This window comes from Mytilus galloprovincialis, chromosome 1, assembly GCF_965363235.1.
Source record: "Mytilus galloprovincialis chromosome 1, xbMytGall1.hap1.1, whole genome shotgun sequence".
Taxonomy (NCBI): Eukaryota; Metazoa; Mollusca; class Bivalvia; order Mytilida; family Mytilidae; genus Mytilus; species Mytilus galloprovincialis.
Window position 1 is genome coordinate 126458868 of NC_134838.1, and position 24651 is coordinate 126483518.

The 24651-nt window shown below is 30.9% G+C and overlaps 1 protein-coding gene across 3 annotated transcripts; it reads left to right on the plus strand.

Moving 5' to 3' along the window:
* The first annotated feature begins 1416 nt into the window (after positions 1-1416).
* Positions 1417-23458, plus strand: LOC143058030 (uncharacterized). 3 transcript variants are annotated; one of them, XM_076231503.1, is made up of 6 exons: positions 1417-1726; positions 8460-8522; positions 10593-11059; positions 21329-21563; positions 21817-21999; positions 22524-23458. In XM_076231503.1, exons 3-6 carry the CDS (start codon positions 10604-10606, stop codon positions 22685-22687), a joined length of 1038 nt encoding a protein of 345 aa, XP_076087618.1. In that variant the 5' UTR covers positions 1417-1726; positions 8460-8522; positions 10593-10603; the 3' UTR covers positions 22688-23458. The 3 variants fall into 3 exon arrangements, with proteins under 3 accessions (XP_076087618.1, XP_076087626.1, XP_076087612.1); XM_076231511.1 differs by lacking the exon at positions 1417-1726 and adding an exon at positions 20857-21022 and having other exon boundaries at positions 8409-8522; XM_076231497.1 differs by lacking the exon at positions 1417-1726 and having other exon boundaries at positions 8409-8522.
* Positions 23459-24651: the final 1193 nt, after the last annotated feature.

A 24651-nucleotide genomic window follows, 5' to 3' on the forward strand; every position in this document is an offset into this window, starting at 1 on the left:
GAATATTCTCATATTTATCTATGATGAGTTTATTCTAAACTACTGGTCGATACCACAGCTGGTGGCGGTTTCCTCGCCGATGATATGCCCAGCTTAGTGGTCAGCACTACAGTGATGGCATGAATGAATATTGATATGGTCAAAGTTATTAATTTATTACATGTATTTACAAAACTTTGAATTTGTCGAAAAAAATAAGGATTTTCGACCCCATGTAAATTACCGTAGCTGTATTTTGATAATCTCTTCGGGGTATTCGATCTCAATTTTGTACTTTATATGACCTTTATAACCTGTTTGATTTGAGCCCAACCGGTGGGTCTTTTGAAGACCAACATGCGCGTCAGGTGTACACATTCTTTTATCCTGGTATCTATGAAGAGCTAAACTATAAAAAGCTGTTAGAATCAAGATCATTGTAATACATTTAAAGACTTTAAACCTATGCATTTAAGTCAACATAAAACATTTCATACACTACTGAGCTATAGTTTCTTACTAGGTTCTATTTTAAAATTTTACCATTGAAATCTGTTGCAAGGACTATTAGAATAAAGTGAAATTAAGTTGTTGCACTAATTAGGTAAGTTCCAAATTGTTTCGCTTTTGGGATTTTTCTCACATTTTTACTATAACTCAATCGTCCTTTACCAAGGCAATCCTTATGGATCATTAAAACAACATATATTTACTAAATAAATCTTTATATTCATTGAACATTATGCCTCGTGTATATCCGCTACATATCCATTCTTTTACAATTGGTATGTTTAAAATGTTGAAACTATTTGTTGATTTTTACCGGATTGTTTTTTAAAGGTTCGATCATTATATTCATAAATCAACTAGACATACCCATTAAATTCATCTACTAGCTTTAAAAAAATGCTTGGTCAATATTGCATCAGCATAATCTTGATAACTTCCGCTAAGATTATCTGAATTTCATTGGTAATTTTAAGTTATACGTCTGACATTTTTTTAAAAAGTTTATCTGGAATTGAAGATCGAACATAGATGAAACAATGACTATCAAAATACTTGATAATACTAAGAGATGAGATATATTTAAGCATGTCTCTTCCTCAACTACAATATCAAATTAATCAGTATGACTATATTATATATACGTGTTCTTGAAACTAGAACGAATAGTGTAGTTTGTGATGTTTGCATTTTAGAATTTACGTTTGATTATTCAGGGAGAAGTATGAAAAAGAGAAAAAAAGAAATAAAGCAATTAAATGTGAAAATTTGTTTGAATTAATTTGTTTGTACACCGATGAATGGACAATGCGAATGATTTATCCAACAGGCATAATTACTGGGCTTTAGTTCAGAACCATTGCAACAACAAATCATTAACTGTAGAAAGAAATTAGAAGAGATAGAGACATGCAAATAATCTGCTAAAGAATCAAATATTCGATTGTAGTAAAGACACTGCTGTAGCTCTCACAGAAAAGCTTGGGAGGAAACACGGACGGAAATACAAATAACCTAAATTAGAAGTTAAACATATATATAAGACGAGCTCAAAGAGGGACGAAAGATACCAGAGGGACAGTCAAACTCATAGATTGAAAATAAACAGACAACGCCATGGTTAAAAAAAATAAAAAGACAAACAGACAATAATAGTACAGAAGACAAAACATAGAAAACTAAAGACTAAGCAGTGACAGAAACGCATGCTGAACAAACATGGAAAATGAAATAAACAGAGGTATAGTTATATATAAAAATAACACACTTTATTTTGACTATTAGAAAACTAAGAGCACTATGAACACAGAATTGACAATGCTTTTTATTATCTTTGATTAATGGTGCAAATAACACAAAATTTATGACGGTCGGGGAAAAAGAAGAAAACAATCCAATATAAACAGTTTTGACAAAAGTTTATTTTGTAACATGTCGAAAATCAATTACATGGCCATTAGATTTTTATTGAAGCATAAAGCTTCGGATGAAACGATGGTATTCTTTCGTTTTTATCTCTGACTTTTTGAAGGTACATCGTGAAATGTATGGCAAGTCATTTTTATATTTATTCACTTTCAAGATATCTTAAAAAGTAAAATCAGGTATCTTTATAATTGAATAAGATATTTATCTTATAAATTAATAGAGATATCTTATTAATTAATAGAGATATCTTGATAATTAAATAAGATATTTTATTAAACTTGTTATAAAGATATCTTATTTAACATATACGATATCTTATTTAACATATAAGATATCTTATTTAGTTAATAAGATATCTTATTTAGTTTAAAAGATATCTTATTAAGTTTATAAGATATCTTTTATATAGTTTCTTATAAAGATATCTTATAAACTAAATAAGATATCTCATTAACTAAATAAGATATCTTTTAAACTAAATAAGATATCTTCTTTTCTTTTTACGTATTGAAATAAAGTATCCCTGTATGTTTGAAAAAGATTGACCAATCATAAAATCAAAAGCGATTCAGATCGAGATTGCTAATTTGTATCTGTATTATATTCTGCCAGTGTAGGCACACCTCCAATGGAGTGGAATAAAACATTAAGTGTCCTTCACCAGTAATGAGTCAGTAATATATAAATAAAATTGACTTCTGTTTCGCCACCGTTATGTAAATGATAATTATATAATTTCACAATAAAAAGAGACAATTATCTTTGATTTTAATTCGCATGCACCAAAAATTTATAATTGGTTAACGACAGTATTTGATTCGATTACAATTGTGATACCCGTGGAGATTCGAACCCTCATCATCAGCATATTAATGTCAAAATAATTACTGTTTACTAAAGCTTTATATAAGTACTTGTTTTCTCCATTTTTGTTATCAAGCCTTAAATTCTATTGACAAACATTTATTCTCGGCTATATTAAATGGAAGTGCATGTTATAGAGATACTAGTACAGTAAGGCCGTTGGTTTCCCCGTTTGAATTGTTTTACACTATAATTATAGCTAGAAATTTTTTGGAGCCCTTTTTAACTTGCTGTTCGGTGTGAGCCAAAGTTCTGGGTTGAAGGCCGTACCTTGACCTATAATGGTTTTCTTTTATAATTTTTACTTGAATGGAGCGTTGTCTCATTGTCACTCATACCACATCTTCCTCTATCAATGTTGTTGACAAACAAATTACTAAAAATGTGCATTTCCACGGAAATTTTAAATGATTATTTCATGATTAACGAAAGAAAAAAAGGCAATTCCTTGCTTCCTATCAATATGAATGAAATTTGTTTAATTGTGATTGTTTATTGTTTTATAGATTATTATTTAATATATGAAATATATATATAAGATATCTTACTTAATAATTGAGATATCTCATTTAATAATAGAGATATCTTATTTAATAATAGAGATATCTGATTTAATAATACAGATATCTGATTTAATAATAGATATATCTTATTTAATAATTGAGATATCTTATTTAATAAATAAGATATCTTATTTAATATGTAAAATATCTTGATTACTATGAAAGATATTTTATTTAAAATAAAATAAGTCTCACTCAAAATGTATTACCAATCTCATTTCAATCTGTTTTCCATTTATCTATTGTCATATTTCAAATAGTTTGAAAAAAAAACTTATCCCCACTTCCCCCCCCCCCCCCAAAAAAAAGGAACTCCGAGGAAAATTCAAAATGGAAAGTCCCTAATCAAATGGCAAAATTAAAAGCTCAAACATATCAAACTAAAACTATACAAGATACTTTTAGGACGCCAAAAAATCATTTTTATTCTGATTGTGAAAGTTCGTATAAACTCTTAAGGGCACACGATACAGTTTTGATCCTGTATTTACAGTTTGATGAAAATTTCCGTATAGGCTATTTTTTGCCTGATTAAATCAAAGATGTAAAATGAGTTAAATAAGGTCGAAATTTTGTATATTTGCTCAAAATTCGGATTTGTGTCCATATTTTTCTTTTCGAAAGAAAGACATAACTTTTTTGTTTTAAAAGATAAACACAAATTGTTTTTTTGTTAAATAATTTGTAATTTCTGTATTTTATAAGTATCCTTAAAATTTATGTATTTTCATTCAGAAATAACTCATATTTATCAAATGTTCATGAATTGAGAAAAAACGTCATTTTTTTTGCTGTATATTTATCAAAATTAAAAAAAATGCACTATTTACAGTTTTATAAAATGCACTCGTTTTCAAATTAAATCAGTTTGAATGATAAAAAATCAGTCGAAAAATGCATCTTTTCCCGATATGTCACAGTTTGACGTCGCGAAAATAACATTTTACGTTAGCAACGTCATTACCTCCCCTGTAACTGTATCGTATGCCCTTAAAGACTTTGATACAGCTATAACGTGTCTTTAGCGTGATTAATCTCAAGGTCAAGAATTAAGGCAGGTTGCAGTTTGTCATTAGGCTTTCTTGATATACAAACATCACGAACATTTATCAATAACTGCAAATTTGAAACTGATGTCACATGAACTATTTACTGCCGCGTAGTTCCAGAGGGAGCCTTCATTGTTGACTTTATTTACTTATGTTATTTTAAATAAAATATATTAAATAGTAAATAAGATATCTTATAAACTAAATAAGATATCTTATAAACTAAATAAGATATCTCTAATTAAACTGGTTATAAAGATATCTTATTAAACATATAAGATATCTTATAAAGTATTTGTTTAAAAGATATCTTTGAAAAGATATAATTAAGATATCTTTAAAAGTATATAAGATATCTTATAAATTAAATAAGATATCTTTATTACTTAAAATTAAATAAGATTTCTTATAAACATTATAAGATATCTTATATACTTTATAAGATATCTTATTAACTTTAAAAGATATCTTGAAATTGATTAAATATAAAAACGGCTTGCCATAGAAATATTTATTATATTTCTGTTGAATAGTTTACATGCCTACAAATTATTTGATATCTTCATGTGATGAATTTTGATTTTTCTATCCTTCCCCACATCTCATCATTGAAGGACCTACATTAAACAAAATTTTCTTTTACTTTACATGATTTTGATCTTTGATAAAAAATAAAATATGGATATAATTGTCATCTTTTGTGCTTTCATGCAAGAAGATGACATATGAATGAAGGCAACAGTAGTATACCGCTGTTCAAAAGTCATAAATCGATTGAGAGAAAACAAATCCGAGTTATATATAACATTTTCCAAGGAATTTGAACACATTGGAAGTGATAAGAATGACAAATAATAACAATTCTATAATTAAACAAAACCTGAGACTACTATAACACTGTGTTATGGTAGTCTCAGACAAAACTACTGAAATTTAAATGATTTTACAAAATCACTAATTTTGCGATTAACTGTTAGCCTACAACATACATTTAAAATGTCATTTTACAAGTCACAAGTACGTGACGAATGATTAAAATATTTATAGTCTACGTCATAACTTTAAGTATATTTTAATATCAAAGGTTTTTGACACACGTAGGAAGATCAATATATCCATATAAAGATTTAAACCCGATTGATTTAAATCAACATAGAACATATTGTTCAATACTGGGCTATAGGTTTTAAGTAGGTTCTACTATTAAATTTACTATTGAAAGCTGATGCAATGACTCTTTATGGGGGAAATTTATTTCGCATTTCGGATCTCTCTCAAATTTTCGTTATAACTCAAATAATTCTTCACTCAGGTAATATCGGTATTGATCAATAAGACGACATTTTGATAATTATCGATTATTTCTTTGTATTAAATGGACGTCGTGTCTCGCGTATATTCACCTCACATCCGTTCTTTTCCAATATGATATGTCGAAAATAAAAATAAAATGTTTCAAAAAATTGTGAAGAAGTTATATTTGTTTAAAAAAAAAACTATCCATAAATTAAGTTTTATCATTTTCAGTACTACAGTGAAAATTTCACATAAAAATTTTTTGCATATTACCTATTCTTTTTTTTTTTTTTTTTTTAACAACAAATAAATATTCTTTATTCTTCAGATTGCTTGTTACAACTTTACTTCATTGTCCAAGCTTCAATAAAGTATCCCTTTGAAATACTTTCTGAGTATCAAGGAAAATACACAGAATATAAAAAAATATAAACATTTTTTTTCCATCAATTATATCAATCTTTTTAACTTTATGAAAAATTAATTTTGAGATACTGTTTTGTTTCATTCATAAACCTTCGTAGCTCCTTTATAAACATAGCATACATATCTAAAAATTTCAGTTTTTGCTCGGATACATAATACGACTTGTAAATACAAAAACCTATAATTGTCAAGAAATAATTAAAACCGTTATACCCTTGATCTGATATTTTGTATCCAAATACTATATGTTTTGCTAATATCTTGTTTTGAAAATTCATTTTTGCTAGAAGATGATGTACTTTCTCCCAAAAACCTTTCAAAAATGAACATGTAATAAAGTGGTGCAAATAGTCTTCTTCTTTTGTTTGACAAAAATTGAATTTATCGTTCTCAGATATTTTCCATTTTAATAGTAGCTGCTTTGTAGGAATAATATACTGAAGCAGTTTCCATCTGAAAATTTTCAACTTGTTTTCCATTAGAATTTAAAATATAAAATCGTATACAAATGACATATGTGGTACGTATTCTAATTTTAAATATCTTGTCCAAATGTTGATACCGATTGGCTTTGCATATTTTTTTATCTACTAAAGTTTTATAGAGTATTTTATTGTTGATATCTTTTGTTTCAATTTGTTTATTTTGCCATCTTAATTTAACCCTACTTATATTGATTATACTCTTAACAGAGTTTTCTTTTTTTTAAACTTGCATCCATTCTTTTAGAATGCAGGATTTTAACATCTTAATCTCTGCAATCCAGTTTGTTTTATTAAAATTTTTTTAAAATAAAACTTTCGGATAAATTTCCCTCACGATCCAATATGTTGTTAATATACACCAATCCACTTTTAACCCAGTTCGGGAAAAACAAGCATTTGTTGCGATATTTAATATATTTATTTCCCCAAATAATATGTTTTCTAATATTCGAAAAGTGATCAGAAAATGTTGATAAACCTCCTCCTGTTTTAACCCAACTTGAAATTACTTATAAATAAAAATCGGATATTTTTCCAAGTTAATTTATTGAAAATAAATGAACTGACAACGCCATGGCTAACAAATAAAAAGACAAACAGACATATTATAGTACACAAGACACAACATAGAAAACTAAAGACTAAGCAACACGAACCCCACCAAAAACTGGGGGTGATTTCAGGTGTTCCGGTAGGGTAAGCAAATCCTGCTCCACATGTGGCACCCGTTGTGTTGCTCATGTTATTACAAATTCGGTAAATAGTCTAATTCGTAACAAAAATGGAAGGAGATTGTAGTTACGACATAAGGAACATATCCGATATTATATGTGAAACGTTTATTCCATAACGGTTAACCAGCTCGTGATCCGTAAAATTTACGAAGGGGTGATTTCAAATTCACCATTTGAAACTCTTGGTTTAATAGCTGTCTTTTGAGCAGCAACCCCTATCATGGAAATCATGATAGGAAATACAAGTCCGGGAATATCGTATCAATTGGGAGATATATACTCCGTATGCAGGCGCTGCTGGAATGTTGCTACATAGAAATGGAAAGTTCACAATTGGGAACCTGAAAACGTCTCTTTTGTTTTAGTTTTGTTTTCAACCGACACTCAATATTGCTAATTTCTAGATCTAAGTCAAGATATGAGGCAGACTTTACTAATGGTTTACTTTTTAAAATTATTTGGATGGAGAGTTGTCTCATTGGCACTCACAACCCATCTTCCTATATCTATTAACTGTATCTGTTGTGTCCTTTATCTCTAGTTCGACGGGTTAGATGCGTTCAACATTGTCACCAAATTTTGAATTATTTAATAAGAAAACATCATCTATATAGCGGAAAGTAAAAAGGATATTGCTAACTTCTTATCTTTCTTTAATTCATCATGTAATTCATATGAAAATTAGAACATTGCAATTTTGATGTGTTTGGAAATTTTGTCTGTTGACATATTCGACAAATATAAAAAGCGTAAATTGAGAAGTTAGCGCTTCATACAATATGTGCTTAGATCAGTGCTTTTCACATCAATGAAATAAAAAAAGAAGCATTCAATTCTTAAATAAACAATAGTACGCATATATGGGTTTCTATCGATATAAATTTTAAGCATATGATTCACATAGAGCAATCTCTAAATGTCTTTGACAGGTCGACAGTACGAAACGATTGGTTATTTAATGCTACCTACAAAATTATTGGTTTTTGACATACAAAAGGGGATTAATATTTATATATATATCTATATATATATATGTTAAAAATTTAAACTGAAACATTTAAATCAACTATATACATATTGAACAGACCTGATCGATAACGTCTTAAAGGGTTTAATTTTTATTTTAAGAATACAAAGTTTTTGCAATATGGTCACGGGTTCAAAGTTGGATTGAGTCGTGGTCTGGATAAGGTAAGTTTGCGTTGTGTTTTTATTATCCTTTGAAAAACAAAGGCAATATCTATAGATCAGTTAGCCTTCATGGATATACATATACTTACTGAATACTTTTTAAAAAGTGTTATGTTAAGTGAATATTGCAAGTCAAGTTTTTAACCTGCGCTTAAGTAGGCTGAGGCGTCTTAATCAAAATTGATAGAATTGTTTAATAATTATGAAAAAATGAAGTTTTTATCATGCTTTTTTCAAAAATATAATAAAAAGTATAGGTCACCAGACTTTTTTTAACGCTACAGGTTGTGCAAAATTGTCAGATTTTGTATAGATTATGCTTGGAAAATCAAATTTTGTATGATAAAAAAAACTTACAAGATAGAATTTTAAGATAAAATGTGAAAAGATAACTCTTATAACATGCTTTCAGATAAGAAACTTGTTTTCTTGCAACATTTTAAAATAAGTAAATTCACAACACGTTCTATTATAAAAAACACTTTTATCTGAGTTATTTCCCCTAAATGGCAAAGTTGAAAAAATTTAATCAAACACACATATGGTGTTTTTGAGAAATTACAGCCGTAATTATGATAAAACACACACTTTTCTATATAAACACTAAAAGTCTTACACATAAATTACATACTATTTTCAAAATTTGCACATTTCATCAAAGATCTAGAGCAACATTATCTGTTACTTCAAAATCCAAAATGCAGGAAGTGTAAATATCCTCTTATTTGTTGTAGACCCTTCATAAATCAAAAATGTAGAATAAGACCCCATTTAAAAGTTCCTGTTACACTTATATTGTTCCTTGTACATTTGAATATGATGTACTTGCAATACTAGTATACATTGATTGCTTCATTTAATTTCGTTTCTGTGTACAAGAAGATGAACTTGATACAAGAAACATATGGACAAAAAAAGATGATAAAGATTTGAAAAATCTGTTTTATGTGCTGTTTCAATAAATATAAGGAAATGTGGTATGATTGCTGCTGAAATAGCTTTCCATCATATATTATCAAATTTCGTTTAAACAACACTCTTATGATCTCTTATGTCAGTTCATAATCAGTTGCTTTGAAAAAATCACCATACCAATCGTTTTGGGAACAGTTCAAAGGTGGTTCCGTGACGAAATTGCATTGTGAAGTTATCCACAAGAAGTGTCATCCATCAAAAGACCGAAAATGAGTGTCACATTTGACCATGGTGACCATTCGTCAAAACTCGGCCGATTCCGCACCTACAGAAGAAGATTAGCGGATTCACCCGAAGATTGGCGATTGATATGGTGACATCATGTGGTACTCATTTCCGGTCTATGGTTATTTAACGTCACTTCCGATAGATGACGCCACAATGCAATAACGTCACCACAACGCACCAACCCCACAAATACTAACTGATCAGTATTTAAGGATGTTCGCTTCAAAATAACAAGTTTTTTTAAAAAGACTGTTATCACTTAAAAGTAAATAAATAATGGACCTTGAAAAGTAGAAAAATATGAAAGGTCCCTGTTTTTGGTTTTGAGATAGGGTCATTTGAAAAATTGGTGGGAAACGATTCTCTCTAGATTTTTCAAACATTTAACTTTGGTATATTTGTTCTTTTAAACACTATGGAAAAAAAAGGGTTCTTTAATATTTCGTAATACAAACTACTAGCAGTTACTGACATGCCTACTCAAGACCACAAATAAATTTATTGAAGGATTATGCCCTTAATATCATATGAAAAAAAAAGCACAAATGATTTTTAAAACGAGATGTGGTCAAATTATGAAAAGAAAAATAGGTTTTAGCGGGCATTTTTTTTTATTGCACTACATGGACAAAAATAGAGGATTCCAAATCCTAAATTGTAAACAACTGAATTGGGTCTTTGTCATTTTTTTTCATTGCTTTAATTTTCGATATCTTTTCTGTAGGGATATAAAAAAATCCTGAGTATTGAAATTTTCCAGAAAACAAATCAAAGATATATTTTTACATGACTTCTTATCTAAAAACTAGATGTTTTTGAAGGTAAACTTGAAAATAAAAGTAAATTGACCTTATTTCAAATTTCTAGATCCAGGAATAATGGGATTACCACAAGCTTCGTCTGTCATTATCAGTAGCCAGAATACAACATTAAATGAACGAAGTGTACGAAATGGAAGAAATAATGGAATTTTAGGACGTCTTTCAAAGGTTTTGTCCTTTTCTAGAAGAGGCAGGATTAGGGCATTGAAGCAACAAGTCATTGCCTATGGCAACAAACTAGAAGAGCTAGAAGCTGAAATTCAAGACAAAGAAGATCATTTAACGCTACTTAAGGATGAAATGTCAGATTGTAGCAAAGAATTGACATTGACTCTGACAGAAAAAGTACGGAGTAACATCATCATAGGGAATGGAAATTTTCTGCTGAATACGGACGGAGATACACATACTCTAAAAGAGAAGATAAACGTCCTCATACAGATATGTAATTTCGAATTTAAAGAAATGACAGAAAGCCATGCAGAACTTAAATGGAGAATGGAAATAATAGAGGTATGATTACATATTAGACTGAAACAAATAATTGTATACTATTTATCTCAACTATAAACTAAAGGCGCTGTGTGCATTTGCATATGATTGCTTGATGCTGCTCATAAACCAATGTTAAGGTATAAAGAAAACCAATAGAAATGATATTGAAACTCCAAGATTATAAAAAACTTAAAAAGGAAAAAGAAATTGGTAACTAGTATGTACCGGTAAATAAGTTAGTACAATGACAATGATACTGACTTGCTATATGTCAGGTTGGAGAGACCGGCCATTCCATTGGAAGTTGGTCACAGAAACGCAACCTCTTGTCTGAGAACACTACCTTGTTTTTTTTTTGTTTTTTTTTTGTTTTTTTTACGATTACAAATATTTTATTCAATCATTTCCTTATATATAAATACCTAAGTAGCCCAGGTCGCATACTTAGGGACCCCTGTATTTTAACAGCCTCACTTGACCAGGGAAAATATCAAATGAGTTTATACACTAGTTTTACATACATAATGATATTTAAATAACCAATACAATTGATTTTCACACCTGATAAGCATCACTGTATAAAACCACTATCGTATATCCGGTTCACCGAACAACCATGTGTTGATTAATTAAACTGGAAAAACTTTAAAATGTGATTGCGCAATCAAATTTTAAAGTTTTTGTTTTAAAAATGACCAACAGGTGAATAATCTGATTCATATAAAGATTGAAAACAAGGGCAATGTAAAAACTATACCCATACTCTATATGAGAGTCTAACAAATATTATTATCGCACTTTTCCGATGCTGGTGAATTGAATAACCATTTATTTGGTCAACCACTAGACAATAACCAGTTGTAACATACACAAATTTTTCGGATAAGTAAGGCACATTTTCCTACCATACAAGATTTTTTCGGATAAGTAATGCATATTTTACTATCACATGGATCTTTTCGGATAAGAGAGGCATTTTCCTTTTCCCGATACAATTAACACGACAACGTGTTCATATTCCTTGTCACGCCAGTGGATTCTGACTTGAGTATTACGACAGGTGCCCATAATGTCACAAAAACTGCTGTTATTCTTTTTGCATCCGATTTCAACCTCGGTAGTAATAGAAAGGTTCGTGTTCATCAATCATCATTTTGCTATGTAGAATGTGATATGTATTCTGTAAACTGTTGATATGTTTTGTTTTAATTAGTTTCAATTGTGCAATGGGTATCATTTCTCGTCAACTTATGGTGTTTGATATCTCCTTGGTATATTTTCTCCTTTATGGCAGATGTACTCATTTCGATTGTTTGACTCTAACACAAGTAACAACGTCATAATATTTGTAAGTAGTTAGGGAACTGTGAATTCTGATAACGTAATTCTGTCTGCTAATGTTAACCATATGTAGAATTGGAAGCCTCTAGATGAGAGGCTGATTCTATGACGTCATAATCACTTATTATAAGACTAACAAAAGAAGAAAGAAATCAATTAATCTCTTTTGATAACTACATCATAAAGTGTAACTACTTACGGCTACCTAATTTGCGTAATTGGCGTTAATGAAGAGAGGGACAAGAGAAACCAGAATGGTAGTCAAACTCATATTGAGTTATGTACAGATGTTTATTATCTTTCGATGATTTATTATGTCGATTAATTGTGTAGTTTAAAGTAAAAACACAAAAATACTGAACTCCGAGGAAAATTCAAAAAAGGAAAGTCCCAAATCAAATGGCAAAATCAATAGTTCAAACACATCAAACGAATGGATAACAACTGTCATATTCCTGACTTGGTACAGGCATTTTCTTATGTAGAAAATGGTGGATTGAACCTGGTTTTATAGCTAGCTAAACCTCTCATTTGTATGACGGTCGCATCAAATTCCATTACATTGTCAACGATGTGTGAACAAAACAAACAGACACAATAAGTAAAAATGTCAAAAATAGGGGTAAAACAGTCAACATTGTGTTATCATCTTAATCACTATAAAAACAACAAATGTAACGAAGAAGCACAAATCAAATTAAACATCCTCATTTTGCTTATATTATACGGTTTTATTTATCTATGTAAAATGCACCCATAAAGGATGGAAGGTTTTCAGTACAGGTGTAAAAGTGCGCGTTTGAAATTCGCACAGGTAGACTTAAAATAATTTTGTCGTTCAAAGTAAGACGGCATACATAAATGCAGTCACGTAAAGTAGATATAACAAAAAAAAAACAGACTTAACAGTAAAAGTAATATAAATAAATAAAATAATTGTGTGGTTCAAAGAAAACGATTTTCAGTGACGTTATGCAACTGTACTGTTAAATGTTTTCGTATTATGTGAGTTATGTAAAGTAGGCGCATAGTTGAATAAAAATCATTCCAGATTAATATGTTATTTAATATCCTCGTCAAGTAGACAGTCATTGGTCAGAGAGCAATCTACATGGTGTCTTAACAATAGAATACAATTAAGTAATAAAAAAGCAAAATCACAGTGTAGATACTATTCTGTACGCTATCCGGAAGTCGCGATTTTCGAAGCGAGAACTTTTTGGATCACATTTTAAATTTGATGGGTATACTGAATTAAACGGTAAGTTGATCATCTCTACATTGCTTAATGATTAATTCAGCCGACATCGATATTCTCAAATGGTTTATAATTAAATTCCGCACATTCAATATTCGTGTCTTTGCCTTAATCAAGAGATTTTCAAGTGCATCACTAAGAAAAATCAGTCGGCGAACCTAAACACAATCTTTTTGCCCTCTTAGTGTACAAATTAACGTTAAAACCAGACTTAATTAACTCAATGAAGTATATTTCAAGTGGTGGTAAAAGTTTCAACCAGATCTTTGAAGCCAGAAATAAGAAAATTACACTTGTTTGAATTTCTCACTGTACGATCAGTCTCGCTTGTTTATTTTAAAACTGTATGATCAGTCTTTATGTCACTGTATTCTAGCGGTGATTTCAAAGTTATTTACGATACATTAGAAGGTGGCATTTTTCTAAATAACACAAATATATTTCAATACATTCACATCCTGAAAACTTATGAAACATGTTTTAGCTTGATAGGGTGTACTCGACTTACTACATTAAGTATAAGGATGTTTAAATGTTGCTAAAATAAGAGGAAGGTTTGGTGTATACTAGTATATAAGTTTCAGAAATGTCCTCCTTAAAATTGTACAAACACACAGATTTAGTTGTTATATAAAAATGCATGTATTTACACACATTCGAGCCGTACTGTAGCCTATAATTGATCACAGTTCCTTCACTTTGTTTAAGATGTAGAGCTATTTAAAAAAGATGTGGTATGATTGCCAATGAGACAACTATCCACAAAAGACCAAAATGACACAGACATTAACAACTATAGGTCATCGTACGGCCTTCAACAATAAGCAAAGCCCATACCGCATAGTGAGCTATAAAAGGCCCCGATAAGACAATGTAAAACAATTCAAACGAGAAAACTGTCTTTTTGACACTCAATTGTACACCACTTTGTCAAGTGGAGGGTTATAGTGATAAAGAAGTCCGTCTTTCCTTTCGTCCGTTGGACCGGTACAATATGTTTTGCCGGTTTTGTAAGCGCATCTCCTCATAAACCACTTAATATACATTGGGGGTTCCGGCCATTTTTGAATGGAGAGGGTTCCAATCCAGGAGAAAAGGGGATTCCAAATATATGTTCCCATACAAATGAATTGAAAGTTAAAAAAGGGTTTCAAACTGCCGGATCCCCTTTTTTTTAATCCGTCACTGATATAACTATTAATTAATCTTATTCGGATTCCTCATCATAAATGATAATGATTGTATTGTGTACCGTCTATTTCGAATTTTAGTAAAAATCTTTTATGAGGTTACTTTATATAAGATACGGACTTGAACATTACATTATAAGGGGGCACCCATCAGGTATTTCTAACACCTCCTAAATCGATCATTAAAGTTTTCTGAAATTGCTCCATTTTTACTCGATTAATGCATTTTTACTCGATTAATGTCGGGTTGTTGTTTCTTTGACACATTCCCCATTTCCATTCTCAATTTTATTATGGACCTTCTTTTTCTGTAAACTTACCAAAATTATATCACATGAATTATCCCCCTACGCAAAGCTGTCTTTATCCATTTTTTGTTATTTTAAAAGACAAGCTTGATTTATGTTATCATCAATTGGTCAACGGCGGACGGTGTAAATTATCTTTAAAAATGTAATAGCTAAACAGATAACTGTAACGATACACTATTACAAAGTCCACAAGCGAATCATGTATTACTTTTTAGGCATTTGATTTTAAATAAGACTGATGGAACAAAAATACAATTATTTTGCCGTCTAAAAAATTCATCAGAAATATATTTGTATTGTCTGATGAAAGCAATTACACGTTATAGTTCCCTGGATAGTTCATAATATCACATATACACGTATATACCTTCAAATTGCTGTTGTTTTTTCTTCAAAATCACGACTGATCATACAGTCAAAAAATCTGAAATCGCTTCTAGAATACAGTCAGTTCTAGACTGATCGTACAGTAATTTATTTTGGGATCCTCAAGGAAAACATATTTTTTATGGGAAATACGAATATTCTACTTAAATACGAAAAGAATATTGAAACAGTATACATTTAACTGTAAACTGATGCAAATATTTGCAATAAAAGATTATTTGCTTTGTACTACGAGAGCAAAATTGTCCATCGATTTCACTTTTTTCTACCAAGTTGATGTGATACACACGTATATTTTATATTCCAATGCATGTTTTTGTTACAGTTACTCATATTTATGATGCTATATATACCTTGAAGATGTTCAAAGCACTTTGTAGATATAGGAGTAAACAAATGATTAGAAAAGTTACCGTAGGCAAAACCGTCCTGTAAGCCAGTTGGAAATCATCGCTTCGAAAATCGCGACTTCCGGATAGCGTACAGAATAGTATCTACACTGTGAAAATAAGGTTGTTAGATTTGGTGTATGCTTTTTGTACTTCTTTCTTTTTCTTTGAATTTGATGCGACTGTCATATGAAATTGAGAGGTTTAGCTAGCCAAAAAAAAATCCAGGTTCAATCGACAATTTTCTACATAAGGAAATGCAGATACCAGTTCAGGATTATTACGGTTGTTATCCATTCGTTTTACGTTTTTGATTTTGTCATTTGATTAGGGACTTTCCTTTTTTAATTTCCCTAGGATTTCAGTATTTGTGTGATTTTACTTTTTATCATCAGTTTTAACTCTTTTTTCAACCACAAACTTGGCCCTTTAAACTGAGACACTATTTAGCGTCATGCCAAACGTTCAATGGAATGTATTGTTGTAACCGTGGCTTCTGCAAGTTATCCACAAAATCATAAGATTGCTTACTGGTGATACATCTTATTATTTTTTTGTTATCTAATAGTATTTATCGGGTTGTTGTCTTTTTGACACATTCCCACTTTTCCATTCTCAATTTTATTGATCACTCGTTAAACGTACTTAGCTTTGATTTCCGTATTTTGGGCAAAAAGTTATTAAATATTGTTCTGTTTCAGAAGAGCTTCCTCTAATCTTGATTTGAATTCTTGTTCTTTATCTATTCTTAAACTGTATGGTGAAAACCGTCTGATACCGGTTATACATGTTTAAAAGCATTCGCCACGTATTTACCCTTCTTATCCTTTAGAGGCCTTAGACATATATTTTAGGAGAATATATCAATCACCAATAGTATATCATCATCATCATCATCATCATCATCATCATCATCATCATCATCATCATCATCATCATCATCATCATCATCATCATCATCATCATCATCATCATCATCATCATCATCATCATCATCATCATCATCATCATCATCATCATCATCATCATCATCATCATCATCATCATCATCATCATCATCATCATCATCATCATCATCATCATCATCATCATCATGTTTGAATGTATTCAATCCTATTGCTCCTCTGATTATATATGTTTCCATTAAGCGCTTTGAAGTTGCATGCATTCGTCTTTTCTGCTCATAGAAACAACACGACCAACTTGGATTGGATGTTTACCATGGTTTCGTTTATGACGTTTGAATTTGCTTTTCTTGAAATGACCACATGACAGATGGCACAGTGCCATTCTGTTTAACATGGTTTTACCAATATCTATAAATAGGCAAGGGATTTCCAATATCTATAAATAGGCCAGGGATTTCCATTTTGTTCCAGATGGGTTTTCCAATATCTATAAATAGGCCGGAGATTTTCACTTCTTTAGAACGGATTATTCCGTACAATAATGACAAGTTTAAACACGCTTCAAGTATTGATTAAACAACGGTGTTTCCGATATCTATAAATAGCCAAAGACTTTCATTGTTCAAAAAAGGTAAACTTAACTAATTACCTGGATTCGTATTTTTCTATCTTGTCTTTGTCGGGGTCGTCGTCGTCTGAAGACACATGGTTTCCAGACAATGACTTTAGTTTAAGTTTATAAATCTCCGTCAAAAGAATCAATACCACAAAAGGAAAATTGTGGATATTTTTTGGAGTGATGGCCTCATTTGTGTAGGAAAAAGGGGTCAAACGGGGACCAAAAAAGCATTTTTCTAGTTTCAGGACAACAACTTGAGTATTGTAATTGGTCTAGTGTGGTACCACAAGGTTCAATACCACATATAAAGGATTGGGGGGTAGAAAAACTATATTTTTTGGGGTAGGATCTATTTGGGTTTTGTCTTAAAATTTAAGAAATTGACAATTTTCGACATACAAATTTGAATTCACAATTTATTTTGCTATGTCTTCGTATATAGTCTGAAAACATATTATTTACTTAGGATTTCGCAACAGCACAGTATATTTCACAACAGCAAGAAATCTTCAATCGGATATAAATTCAAATCATATTACCAATTGCATATTCTTTTACTACATTTACTCTGTGTCAGAAACCTATAATGTGTAAAATATTTAACCATCCAAATTCAGAAAAGAGGGACGAAAGATATCAGATGGACAGCCACACGCGTAGATTGAAAATAAACTGACAACGCCATGGCTAAAAATAAAAGACAAACAGACGAATTATAGTACAGAAAACAAAACATAGAAAACTGAAGACATGTATCAACCTTGCATATTGTGTCCATTTTGGCCCAACTGCTCATGGTTGAACCTCTGTGATCGTATCCAGCTGAGCTCGGCGAAGCAATTTTATTTAAATTACTCTGATAAAACCTGACGTCATATAATAAGCCTATCAATGGATTAAAAATAAGGTTTTCCCACGTGTACAAGTAGTCTTATAAATAGACGTAAATGTTGTTTGGTTGCCAATGAGACAACTTTCCAGAAGAAATGACACAAACATTAACAACTTTACTTTAGATTATCTTACTGCCTTCAACTATAATTAAAACCCATAACATAATTTGACAGAACTTTGTTGAATTTTCGATTTTTGAATGTTTTTCAACATCGTTGATGATTTTGCTTTCTACTTGTTTTGTTTCGAGCGTCACTGATGAGACTTGTGTAAATCAAACGTGCGTCTGACGTACTACATTATACACAGGGTATTTTTAATAGTTGTTTTACCGTCACTAGGTCAGTTCCATTACTGCTAGACAATTTGTCTACGAGGGTATTACCATACCAGAAATCAGCACTCTGAAGGTGACAAGAAATATCATTGATATGTTATGTTTTTTTTCTAAAACAAAACAAAAACCGGAACTCCAAGGAAAATTCTAAATTAATGGAAAGTCCTTTGTCAAATGGCAAAATCAAAAACTCACGCTCATCAAGCGAATGGAAAACAATTGTCAAATTCCTGACTTGGTGCAGGCATTTTTTTCAAGTACAAAATGGTGGAAGATCAAAGAAGCCAAATCATTTAATTTCAGTTTCAGATATCTTGATGATTTTGTTTCATTAACAGTCCAACTGTTTCTCATTGGGATCTATTGATATATCTTCCAGAACTAGAAATTAACGAAACAACAGACACGACTTCCTCTGCTTCAGTTTTTAGACTTATACCCAGAATTTGACATAATCGGACATCTCAGTACCAGAATCCGTCAGATTAGACGATTTCGATTTTAAATCATCAATTTCCACCACTTGAGTAGTAACATACCATCTTCACCTGCATATGGGATATACCCAATTGATTTGATATTCAAGAGCTCGTAGTTGCTACCCAGACTTATTAAAACCTCACCATGATCTGAGTAGAAAGTTGATGAACCACGGTTATGTCAAAGAACGTCTCGTCCTTTTTCTAAAAAAAAAAGTTCATCGGAAGATACAAAGACCTTGTTGATAAATATTCCATATCAACTTCACTAATAATACACGAATGGTCTTCAAGTATATGTTATATGTACTGATTTTGTTTATCATTTTAATTAAGTGTTATAGTTTATTTTATTTGCCTTGATAAATTATTTCTATAACTATTTTTTGGAAATATCCATTTGATATGGCCCGGTACTTATACATTTCGTCATTGTATTAATGTAATAATATATTTTTTTGTATTCATGTTTTTCGTTTTTGCTTATGCGTTTTGTCTCAATGTCTTTTTGTTTTACTTAATTGACATATTTTTATAGTGATTAAGATTGACTGATGCACCCATGTTTTTGAAAATTTTACCTATTATGCTGTTTTGTTTTTTTCGTTCAAAAATTGAATTTTATGCGACTGTCATATTAGTGAGCACTTTATCTAGCTATAAAACCAGATTTTTAATCCTCCATTTTTAGATAAAACTGCCTGCACCAAAGCTGGAATATGACAGTTGTTATCCATTCGTTTGATGTGTTTGAACTTTTAAATTTGCCTTCTAATAGGGACTTTTCGTTTTGATTTTTCCTTTGAGCTCCGTGTTTTTGTTATTTTACTTTTTTAAACTGTTTTACACTTGTAAGACATTCGAACAAACGTCTATTAATATTGACAACGATTTATGAACAAACCGGCTATTGTGACTTGGATGGAGAGTTGAGACTTTGGCACTCTTACCACATCTTCTATTTATAAAATATTGAACATTCCAAACGATAGGTTTTTCTAGCCAGGTTTATATTTCCATATCCTCAATTGGCATTCCGTTTTGGGTCTATCAAGCTTTAAATGCTCTTTTAAATTGTATTCGATTTGGCCTTATGTCTGCTTAGATTTAAACGTCAATGTGGACAAAACGCTGCGTAATTATTAAGGTGGTATCGGTGTCTTTCGACATCTTGGATTGTAAAAAACAGAGATTCTAAGGTCCAGATTTTCAATCAAGTTAACAAAATTTGATGCAGGAATGCAGATAACAAATGTGAATTTCCATTCAAAAGAGCCAATTGATAAGAGTATTACTTATAGAAATTAATATTTATACCAGTGTATAATATTTTGGTTGATTGTTTTTTAAATTGACATTTTTAGGGGAGGTTTACCTTGAAACAGTGCATTTTCTAATTTCTGATTTGTATTTGAGCCGGGGAAAAACGTACGGCGACCCTGTCTTTTCTTTTGATATTTTCAAAGCCTTGTCTTAAAGCTAACATTTTGTAATTTATTTGATAATTCTGTCATTTAGTTTAGTTTCCAATAACAAAATGGTGTATTTACCTGTATAATCCATACAAAATGTGCCATTTTATCACCACCTGTAGCTTGAGAAAATGCACGGTGACCTATCCTTTTTATTATATTTTTAAACATATATCAATATTTACAACGGTTTGGCAAATTATGAACAAATTCTATCATTTTTATTTTAGACTCCCATACCACCTTAATGCTCCCACTTTTCAATCTAGATTGAAAGACAGAAAAGACGAACATATCCTGCAAATCAGATGATTTAAATGGAATGATATTGAGAAGTTTATAACCAACCAATATACTGGAATGATATTGAGAAGTTTATAACCAACCAATATATTTGTAAGTCACAAATGTCTCGAACAAGAAAATATCTATTTAGGAGATCACTGTATTGTACTATAAGCTCCGACGGCATCAATTGGTCATTTGATGGTCCCAAATTAAGTTTACTGTCGACACGTCACCAATTGATGGCGTCGATGCTTAACATACAATATTATTTATTCCATTTCAACACAACTGTTGATTCTGGTTATCGACAAGATTAATCAACAGTAGGAACAAGTCATATAAAGTTACAAACAAATGCACAGTTATAGTAGATATGTAGTTATGTGTGTACTCATTTAAAGAGAATTGTTCCAGAGTCTTCTTTCCAACATGGATGCCAAGTTAGAGATGATGCTGTCTACAGAGGACATAAACATGAGAATAATCAAAGAAAAGATAACCGAAGTCAAAAGTCTAGTTACCAAAGTAAAACAGGACACAATTACAGATGATTTCATTCTAGAAGCAGCTGATGCTATTAAATACACAACTTCAGATACAGTACCTAAATTAGGGAGAGAGTTAGCAAAATGTCTGGCGGTGAAATACGGTAAGATACAGGTTGGGAATCAAAACCAGCAATTTAGTTAAAACCGTGTTCTTTTTCCAAATAAACCATGGCGCAACTCCTGTTGCATAATTCTATTGTATGTTATTTAATTTGTCGTCGTATGACATTGAGAAATCAGTCAAGTATATATAATGGTGTTTTTTTTTTTTTTAAAACTATAATGTCAGAAATCTGCTCAAATCCAAAACTTTTTACACGAACACTTTTTAATATATGGACATTTTGCTTTCAGTGGAACGACCTGAAAAGTTATATGGTGCCTTTGGCGACATTGGTAATCATCCGTTAGGGGAGATACCTACATCAGAAGGACTTGCTCGTGCTTGTACTCACTGGTTGGAGCTCTGGATGAAAAACAAGACACCTATGGACCTGGTTTACAAACTCAGAGACCTAGAGAAGAGTGTCATACATGGTAAGCTAACATTTATTCAAATGTGTTCAATACAAATATGGGGTTTATGAACAATTGGTTTAACAGCTATTCTATACAAATGCATCAACAGTGATGAAATTGTATTACAGCGAATGAATAGAAATTAGTTATCCAGAAAGTGTTTCATTTCAATCATTGCAAAACTTTTTTCAAATTTGTTCATTCAAACATCTATGTAAGAACCCATTTTAATCTAAAATCTGATCAATTGCACTATTGCTGTTATAATGAACACCATGTCTACATCATTTGACAGGGCACCCTTGCAGAGTTAGAACAAACAGGGAGATTGTTCAGTAAAGTAATTATTATAAATTGTTAGAATTACATTCTATGTATCAATATTATACAACAGATTACAACAGAAACAGGACGGGAACTAAAGCAACATGTATTGATACTTTTAACTGATTGGTCCTCTATAAAATTTTATATAGCACACATCAACTGATAAAATGATTTTTTTTTCTATAGAATTCAATATATGTATATTATCATTTCAGATGAAGCTGAAAAGTTACAAAAGAGAGAAAAAAGATGGTCAGGTACCTCATCACATGAGAGTGCTGGTAATGCAGATTCTGATCGCGGATTGATTCGGATTGAATTTTCAAACGACATTAAAAGTAACAACTCAGTTTACTACAAGCATATTGTCAGTGGCTAGATTGAAAAAAAAAACGAGTTATCAGACACTGAACAGAACACTTGCCAAATGTCAGATACGATCTTATAATCAACCATGAATTTTTTGTCACTGCAATATTTTCGCCTTCAAGCAAATGTGTAATTTTCAGCTTGATAAGTTGAGGTTTTAATTTCATCTGCACTGGTTTATATTAGGTACAAACATTGAGTTTAAACCTGGGGTACTCAATGACCTAGAATCGTGTACGTTACATAATATAAAGATGCAGATGTTAGGGTATAGCAACATCCACAAAAAGGACGACACCATTACCAATATTTCACATCTCAATGAATTGTATTATGTTTTAGTGACCACTATTTTATCCTTTTCACTGCAATAACTGTAATAAGGTTTATTTGGAGTCAACATGCACTTAGTAATTGTATATCACCTATATTTATAGTTATAACATTGCTGAAATGTAGCAATATTTGTTACTTATAATGTACATAAATTCATTAGTGTTCATTTTTCGTTTAACGTGTATACACTTACTATAAGTTGTACGTCATTGTGTGTTTAAATGCATTTATTCACAGTTTCATGAGAACTGGCATACAGACACACTTGTATATGTAGAGCGTAAGGTTCGTCACAAAAGAACAATTATCATTTATATATGTACATTAACCTTTTCCATGTTTTGTTAACCTTGAGATTTAATAAACCGTATATAAATACATTCATGTACATACTTGATAACTTCATGATTGTTTGTAAATATATGCCTCACACATGTGTCTTTCATTTATCAATAAAATTTTGTTTAAGTTTATTTACTTATTAATATTAAAAGGCATTCAGTTACATGTAGGATACCTTTAAAAATCTTATTGTTCTTTAAAAAGACCGTTAGAAATACATACTTCAATATGAAGAACAATCAAACAAGAAATTATAACTTTATTAAGATTGACTGGTATTTCTATTTACAAGGTGCACAGTTCTAAAGAAGCAGGTGTGATAATTATGTCAATTTCGACACGTTTATGACATTTTAAATGAACTTTCTGCACTGACCGTACCATATGTTATTCGTCTGTTCATTTATCCAAAAAGTGGAAATACTTTTGAAAGGACTTACATTTTAGATACCAGATGAAGGTTCTCATTGAACCTATTCCTTGTGTAAGTGAAGATGTTACCAAACATGTATATGTGAAAATACAAAGTTTAAATGATTGTGTATAACCCAACATCCAGTAACAAAAGTTCATGAGTAGTAACAGAAGTAACAACGTCATACCAATATTTTTAAGTAATTAGGGAACTGTGAGTTCTGATAACGTAATTATTTCTGCTAATGTTAAACCTATATGGAAAAGGAAGCCTCTCGATGTGAGGCTGCTTCTATGACGTCATAATCACTAATTATAAAACTAAAAAAAGAGGAAAGAAATCAATTAATCTCTTAAGATAACTACATCATTGACTGAGTGTAACTACTTACGGCTATCTAATTGGCGTAAATGGCGTTATGGAACAAAGGGACGAAATATACCAGAGGGGCAGTCAAACTTATATTGAGTAATGTACAGATGTTTATTATATTTCTATGTTTTATTATGTCGATTAATTGTGTAGGTAAACGATTTTCAGTGGCGCTATGCAACTGTACTGTTAACTGTATTCGTATAATGTGAGTTATGTTCAGTAGGCGCATAGTTGAATAAAAATAAACTCATCCTAGATTCCAGGACTAATTTTTGTATATACGTCAGACGCGCGTTTCATCTACAAATGACTCATCAGTGACGCTCGAATCCAAAAAAGTTAAAAAGGCCAAATACAGAACGAAGTTGAAGAGCATTAAGGACCAAAATTCCTAAACGTTTTGCCAAATACAGCTAGGGTAAAACATTCCAGATTAATAAATTATTTAATATCCCCGTAAAGTAGACAGAAATTGGTCATACAGAAATCTACATGGTGTCTTTACA